Genomic DNA, 8,405 nt, shown 5'->3' with positions numbered 1-8,405 from the left:
TTTAATTAGATGTTTTATTTACTATATTTTGATTTAGTGCAAGGGCAAAATGGTAATCTAATTTTGGAGGTAGGTGCTTCCCACTTTTAGTATATTATGATGATTAAATTACATAAAAATTAATTACATGCAATGTTCTCCATTCATTTCAACTTATACGAATTTATTTGATTGAGCGTAGCATTTAAGAAATAAGACTTTTGAAACTTTTTGTTTATGTGACATTATTCTGTCATAATTATTACCCACTGGAGTTCAACAAGAGATGATTCATGAAATAATGTGTCGTTAGTTTTTGTTTTAAATTCCAAATGGAAATCTCTGAAGTAATATTGCAAATAAACTACTCCTATAAATATTATCCAACATAAAATAGTATTATTAATATGTACTTTTAAAATGAGCTCTTACAAGGTTGGCAAGGTATAACACTTCCTTTTTAAAAAGAACTTATATATAACTAAATATGAATGTTGATTTCGAAATCAAGGAATATACATCCCAAAAGAAGGAATATTTGGAGAAAAGAATTACTAGCAAGAAAGAATCTTGTTTTTTTTTCTTATTTTTTATATTTTCTTCTTGGTTTTCTTGATAATGAAGCATCATATATATGATCTTTACAACACCACAAAGCCCTTTACATCCTTACAAGAAAAGAACCAAAACCTTCAATGATAAGCATAAATATATTATCAAAATGTATATATAACCCCAAAGAAGTTGCAAGAAACACATGTATTTGCACAAATTCTTCTTGTACCTAAAACCCTCTACAAAACCCTTAATTATAATATCTTCATCAAGAATTATTTCCTTTTTTTATAATACCAATTAATTTCTAAGTCCAAAATGGCTAATGGGCAGCTAAAACCAGTTGCAACTTTGCTCTTGGTCCTCAACTTTTGCATGTATGTCATTATTTTAGGCATTGGTGGATGGGCTATGAACTATGGCATTGATCATGGTTTCATCATAGGTAAGCATATATTATCTTCAAACACTCCAATATATGAAAGTGTGATTAAATCTCAAGTTTGGCAGATTCGGGATTTGAACTTTATGAGGTTCGGATTCAGAATTCTACCATATCCAATCTAATTAACTGGATTTGAATTCTATTATTATTTGTACTTGGTCGCGAGAATTTTATCATTCATTTCACAGAATAATTGATACATGCAAAGAATTCGGGGGAAGATTCATAATTAGCCACTTTTCAGCCGCCATAATTGAAAAAATAACCGCTATCCTAGAGTATCAAACTCCACAAGTGAAACTCTATGATAATGTTTTGAAGTTTCACTCGTGAAATTTGAAATTCCATAACTGTGGTATTTTTCAAAGACATGGTTGTAAATTAGCCAATAGGCGCTATTTCCACAAAAAGGTTCACCTAACGACTAGCAAAGTTGGTCCAACACCGATGCAGTTTCAGGGCTGGTTCCGCAAGTTCAAATAAACTCATTGTTTTTAGCGCGAATTATGTAACATTTTTTAATTATACATATGATGAGATCACACTCATTCTGAACTTACTGATCACTTTATATTCTGAATTCGCCTATGATCCAACGTTTTAAGCAAGATGGTCTATGGATATATAATTTACAAATTAACAGAGTTTGTATTTTTTTTAACAGGTCCAAGATTTAATCTTCCTGCACATTTCTCTCCAATATACTTCCCAATGGGAAATGCAGCCACTGGATTCTTTGTTGTGTTTGCTTTAATTGCTGGTGTTGTGGGAGTTGCATCAGCCCTTTGTGGATTCAACCACATTCGCCATTGGAATATTGATAGCTTACAAGCTGCTGCTTCTGCTGCCACAATTTCATGGAGTCTTACACTTCTTGCCATGGGGTAAATTTTGACAACTTGAATTTTTTTTTTTAATGTTATCGGGTCACGTAAAAGATAACTTTGGTAACTATTCATAATAAGTGGAATAGTTATCTAAAAAATAAGTAGATAAAGTCGTTTGAGTTTAGGGTCTATAAACTGGAGGCGTTACACTATAAGGTCATCTAAAAAATAACTTCAACTAAACTAGTTACTTGGAAAACAACGCACGCAAAGTCATTCGAATGTTGGATCTAAACTGATAGTTTTATGCTATAAAATCATTTAAAGGATAACTTCAGGTACACTGACCACAATAAATGGACAGACTAATTACCTAAAAAATAAGGTAGACAAAGTCATTCTAGTTTAGGGTCTATAATCAGGCGCGTAAATGAATATTTACGCTATCAAGTCATCTAAAAGATAACTTCAGGTAACCGCTTACAATAAATGGACCACTTACCTGGAAAATAAGGTGGGCAAAGTCATTTGAGTTTAGGTTCTATAACTGAAAACGTTACGCTATCAGGTCATCTAAAAGATAACTTCAAGTAACTGTCCACAATAAGTGAACTAGTTACCTGAAAAATAAGATAGGCAAAGTCTTCGAGTTTAGGGTCTGTAAACTGGCAATACATTGCCAAGTCATCTAAAAGATCACTTTGGGTAAATACCCACAATAAGTAGATAGTTACCTGGAAAATAAAGTAGGCAAAGTCATTTGACCTTTGTGTCTAAATCGACAGTGTTACGCTATCACGTCGTCTAAAAGATAACTTCAAGTAATTTTCCACAATATGTGGACTATTTACCTGGAAAATAAGGCAGATAACGTCTTTCGAGTTTAGGGTCCATTATCCGTCCATAAACTGGCAACTTCAAAAGAATTTTTACGCTATCTGGTGATTTGAAAGATAACTTCTGGTAACTGCCATAATAAATGGACTAGTTACCTGTTAAATAAGGTAGACAATGTCGTGCAAGTTTAGGGTCCATAAACCGGCAGTGTAAAAGAATTTTTACCGTATCAGGTCATATATTCAGGTAATTGTCCACAATAGGTGTACTAGCTACCTGAAAATAAGACAGACAACCTGCTAACTATAACATGTTAAATTACGCTGACATTAAAAAAATAATTATTTAGATTGTCCCTGTTCTCAAATTTTATGCCATTATGTCTTTGTATTATACTAACTGGGATGCTCTTTTGTGCAGCTTTGCCTGGAAACAAATTGAACTGCAACTTAGGAATGCCAGATTGGTAAGTTAATGATACAACTGAATTACCCTCCTAATAATCCCCAAAATTTTATACATTAATAATATTTGAATTTTTTGAAAAAGAATAATGTTACAAATCTGTTACCTTTTGTATATTGATCAATTTTGCAGATAACAATGGAAGCATTCTTGATAATCCTATGTTTCACTCAACTGGTGTATATAGCTGCCATTCATGGTGCTTCAACCAGGAGATAGATGAGCTTTTGGGATCTGAATCATAAAAGTGTGAAGAGTGTGAATTACTTTGCAATATTTTACTTTTTAATTTTGTAATTTCTAAATTCTTGTGTGTACAAATTTAGCCAGATGATGGCTAATTGTCTTTCAACTATTATACCTCCTTTGAAGTTGTCCGGAGCAAATAAGTAATACAAAGAGTTAAACTAATATCCATTGACGGTGTAAAATATTTTTCCCGCAATTGGGTCATCTTTACACGTGTATTCGCGGTCAACATGCTTTATGTTCAAGATTATAAATCTCACTTTTTTATGAAGGGTTATCTGTATATATCTTTGGATGACCTGATAGTGAAAATTTCCTCACATTGACAAAAGGTATATAAGTTAAAACTCATAAACAAGTATTAGCCTTCCTTGGCCTTTTTTCGCCTTTCCAACAGGAAGACTGAATAAGGGAAAAAGTCAGATCCTTAACCATTCAAATATCTAGACCTATGCTGCTCGGACTCTCCAAAAATATTGCCATACCCATGTCAGATCCTTCAAAAATGCACTAATTTTGAGGGATCCGACAAGCACCCTGTGATATTATTGGAGAATCCAAACAATTTAGATTCAAAATATCCAGGCTTTACAGCAAAAAGTCAGTCTTCCACAATATGAGATATAAAGTTAAAATCATGACATGAGAAACCAAAAAAAAAAAACATTCCTCTCATAAAGAAATGTGCTTCTTACTTGGTGCAGAAGAATGAAATAGTGAAAAGGGGTAACTACTGAAGTAATATATTGGGAAGCAAAGAATTATCAAAAGTATGTGCTGGTTAAAACATCAAAAACCAAAAAAAAAAAATAAAAAAAAATCCAATTTTTAAGTTTCCTCTGCAACTAAAGAAACAACTCTTCCTCAAAATCGGATGCATCACGTCAATAAGCTAACGACTGCAGAAAAACCAGGAAAGCAGTAACAAAACAAGGGGCTTCGAGCTACTTTTTAAATAAAACGACGATATGCTTCTAGCTCGTGATTGTTGAAGAAAATAAACAGTATCTAGGCTATGTTGGGTTGGGCTAAAATCAGCCCCACATGAAATTATCTTGTGCCTAACCCATAAAATTTTGGGTGGGTTGGGCGGGCCATCATTTTTTGGGCCATATTTGACACCCCTAATATAATGTATCTCAATGCTGAAGTGGCAGAGAAATGTGAATTGCCAGATACAGTAAAGGAGGTAAACTCCAATCTACTACCAATCGGGTGCTATTAAGATGAATGCAAACACACACACACACACACTCTTAATAGCCTTGAAAGAGATGCTAACAGAGATGGAAAATTTAAAAGGCAAGGGTTCAAACAACCTTATTTGTTTCCTAAACATAGCAAATTCATACTTTCTAGCCTATGAGGTCAGATCTTTTGAGATTCTAGAGTAGACCAAATCATCCTATATCTATTTTTTTTTTTAAAATCAGGACCATTTCTTGATTTGTGTATGATCATTCTTGTGCAAAGGCCATGCTAATCTTCTTCGTATTGTTTGAATTATATTGGATATCACCGAAGGGACAAGCACCCTATATCTATGCTCTAAATTTATTGGCATTATAACAGGCAAAATGTCCCCATCCCCTGAAGAACTAACAAATAGAATGATGACTACATGCTTTTGAAATGGAAAGAATTATGCATCTAGCATATGCCAACCAAGATAAAATTTAAGAAGTTGCAATTTAACCATCGATGATCCAAAAGTTAACTAAAGAGCTAATCAAAATCACCTTTCTAGCCAAATCACCCTCTAAATCCATTTGAAACTGGTGATATCAGTTTCAGTGAATAACTTACAGACGATAGCTTAATTTTCAAAGACCTTGACCTTAAGCTTAACCACCAACGTAATCCAATGATCCATATGAGAAGCCAATCTTGGATCATGACCAAGGTATCTAATGTTGAATTCTTCGGCATGTCTAAGAATTGAACGTGAAGGTTTTAGCATTGAATTCATTGTATCTTCAAAATTGCAAATTCAAGAAGTTGCAATTTAACCATCTATGATCCAAAAGTTAATCAAACAGCTGACCAAAATTACCTAATCAAACAACTGACCAAAATCACCTTTCTAGTCTAAGAATTGAACGTGAAGGTAGTCACTTGGTCAATCAGAGGCGTGGATTTCAACCAAGAATACCAAGAGGCCATTTCCTCATCGGTTGTGTCCATAAAATTGCCGACTTCTTTTAATTCGCGTTGACAATAAAAACACTCGATATTGGACAAACAATCTTTACCAGATTTTCGCTTCTTTGGACACCCTTTTATCTCAGGCAGCACCTGTATTTTAAATAAACAAACATAAGATATAGAGAATAAACTAATGATTATGAGAGACAAGCTAGCAATCAACATAAAAGCAAATGTCTATTGCATGTTTAAATTTTAGATTTAACTTATATACACAGATACGATGTACAAAAGTTAAACCTATTTTATATATACAACTAGGAGAGTTTATCTAATTTGAAAGGATTTCCATGTAAAGAAAGAAATTACCTGGAGTACTTTACTCTTTGTGCATGGAAGTACGGATATGATCTTGGGAGGCCTGAACATTAACCTGTCTATGATTGATTCAACACGCTGCATAGGTGCAATGAATATTTCGATATTAGGACATGGGGGAACAATAATTTCTCTTGGATCTTCATAAATAAGGATGATTTGAGTCTGCAATATTATATTTTGTCAATGACATGGCCTAAACCAATAATTTATTTTATCCATGAAGCTGCAACGATCGAAGAAAAGAGAAACTCTTACCCTGCAGCAAGATATTACTAATATCAGACCTTTAGAATAGTTGAACTTTTGAAGAAAGTGCTGAAGGTTGGTGCACCAGCTACTGTCCACATTTCCAAACTTAATTATTATTGGTGTCTCAAACAACCAAAAACTGAGTTGGACGCTTTCCAGGGAAGAAGGATCCATAGATGAGAAGGCCATTTTGTCACCCCCAAAATTGAATTCCAATAAATTTGGAGCTTGAATCTCGACTTCTTCTAGATTCCTCACCTGTATTAAGGTGAATTTCATCAGATTTGGAGCCTGGACTATCACACTACGGAGTTTTCACAATGCAACATTCAAATTATCCAGATGTACTAGGCCGCCAAATACATGTAATTTGCTTATTCCCTCGCAATTAGACAAGCTTAGATTCCTGATGAACGGACGTCTATCGAATACTCTTTGTAATTGGCGTTCAGAGATATGGACATAACTCAAGTGAAGATCCTTAAGACAACAGAATCTTATAATGCTAGTGGTGCTAATGTCAAATTCAAACTTGCATCTGCTTAGCTTCAATGTTGTCAGCTTTTTAGCAGCATAAATAACATCAGGTAAATTATGGGAACCGGAATCATCCGAAGTGTCAATTTTTAGCACTTTGACATTAAGTTTAACTGCCAAATCAATCCATCTATCGATATGATGCGAAGCCAATTCCGGAGGATATTGAAGGTTGAATTCTTCAAGATGTAAGTTTTCTTCAAGGTGGGGTTGTAAGAATTGATCAACCAACTTGACAAACTTCTCCAGGGGCATATATGGTAATTGACAGAATACCAGAATAGGTCTAGAAGTCCAACAATAGTACCATCTCTTGGACAAGACACAAGTTTTGGCAGCCTCTTTTTGGTTGAATTTAGAGAAGATGTGATGAATTATATGCACAGGCAACTCTGATATTCTATCAATTGTTTCACCAAATGAATGCTTTGGATGCTTGTGCAATCGACCATCCTTTGTTTCTGCCATCTTAAGAAAATTGCTACCTTTAATTTGTCTTTTTTGGTGCCTTGAAGGCTTTCCTTTCCTTCTCAAACAGAGACACACCAAACAAAATAAAGTGAGAATGAATATATAGTACCATTAAGTACTATGGTTAAGTAATACATGTATACAAACTGATCTCTCTATAGCAGTCACCCTCTATAATAACATTTTACTATAGCAATCAAGTTTTCTTTAAAACTGATTTTTACGTTTGTTGACACCCGATTTTGTCCCGTCTTCCCTAAATATTTATTTACATTTTCTACTATTTTTGGCAATTTAAGCAACAATTATTTATATTTTTATTATAATTATTAACTTTTACTAATATATCGGCATTTTATTGTCCGATTGAAGTCAGCATTGTTATTATCTGCTATTTTTACTACCGTTACCACTATTATCACTATCATTATTATTGTTTATTATTATTATTATTATTATTACCAGTATTATTATAATTCGCATTTTTTATCATTTCGGCATTTTACCAGCTTACGCACACACATCACATTTATCTTTGCATAATTAAATAATAGTGTTTATTTACTGGGGATTTTCGAAATATTATTGCACGGCTATTACAACGCCATTTTTTTTACTATCTGAGCATTAATAATTGCATATTTTATATCGAATAGTATTTTAACACAAGATATTTAAATAGGTCTTTTATTTAAAATGTTGTAGCCCAACCAACCCATATTTTCGGATCAATTCATGAATCAGCCCACGTTTTAATACCCAGCCCAAAAGAAAATTGACCCAGTCCACTAACCTACCCGACCCGACCGGCCCAGTCCCCATTTCAACAAAAGAACCACTAGGGTTCTTTCATTTTTCCTTCAGCCCGCCGCACCCCCTCCTTCTCCTTTCTCTCTTCTCCCTCCTCCTCTCTCCTTCGTCCCTCTCCCACGTTCTCTGCCACCTCCACCACGCCTGTCCCCCACGCCTCACGTTCCTCTCCACTCCCCCTTGTTCCCCACGCCGCTCCTGTCTCTCTCATACGCTCCCCTTTGCTTCTTAAACCCTAATCACAGCTATAAAATGATCCGAATTCGGATGATAGAGGGGGATTCTTTTTGATTGAGGAAATTCCCCAAGAACTCAGAGATTTTTAGAATCGCAGAAACCACCCCCTAAGAACGAAGGTTTCAACCGCAGAAATCCCCTAGAAATTCATCCTATAAATAATCCGGCCTTGAATCGTTTAGGATAAGCCCGGGAATCGCAAAAATCCCTTACAAAAC

General features: G+C 34.5%; 2 protein-coding genes and 1 non-coding gene across 3 annotated transcripts; 1 reads left to right on the top strand and 2 right to left on the bottom strand.

Annotated features, from left to right (window-relative positions):
• The first annotated feature begins 721 nt into the window (after positions 1-721).
• LOC132042752 (membrane protein PM19L-like) lies at positions 722-3,382 on the top strand. The gene is made up of 4 exons (XM_059433280.1): positions 722-979; positions 1,644-1,863; positions 3,064-3,109; positions 3,241-3,382. The coding sequence occupies exons 1-4, from the start codon at positions 853-855 to the stop codon at positions 3,325-3,327; spliced, it is 480 nt and encodes a 159-aa protein (XP_059289263.1). The 5' UTR covers positions 722-852; the 3' UTR covers positions 3,328-3,382.
• Positions 3,383-4,781: 1,399 nt separating this feature from the next.
• On the bottom strand, positions 4,782-4,885 carry LOC132042754 (U6 spliceosomal RNA). Its single transcript, XR_009411561.1, has one exon. It is a non-coding gene; the product is annotated as a U6 spliceosomal RNA (small nuclear RNA).
• A 560-nt stretch (positions 4,886-5,445) lies between these two features.
• Positions 5,446-7,137, bottom strand: LOC132042751 (F-box/FBD/LRR-repeat protein At5g53840-like). The gene is made up of 4 exons (XM_059433279.1): positions 6,496-7,137; positions 6,139-6,390; positions 5,872-6,045; positions 5,446-5,652 (listed from the first exon to the last, which is right to left on the bottom strand). The coding sequence occupies exons 1-4, from the start codon at positions 7,135-7,137 to the stop codon at positions 5,446-5,448; spliced, it is 1,275 nt and encodes a 424-aa protein (XP_059289262.1).
• Positions 7,138-8,405: the final 1,268 nt, after the last annotated feature.

This window comes from Lycium ferocissimum, unplaced genomic scaffold, assembly GCF_029784015.1.
Source record: "Lycium ferocissimum isolate CSIRO_LF1 unplaced genomic scaffold, AGI_CSIRO_Lferr_CH_V1 ctg17694, whole genome shotgun sequence".
NCBI classification, from domain to species: domain Eukaryota; kingdom Viridiplantae; phylum Streptophyta; class Magnoliopsida; order Solanales; family Solanaceae; genus Lycium; species Lycium ferocissimum.
This window is presented reverse-complemented; position numbering and strand designations above follow the sequence as displayed.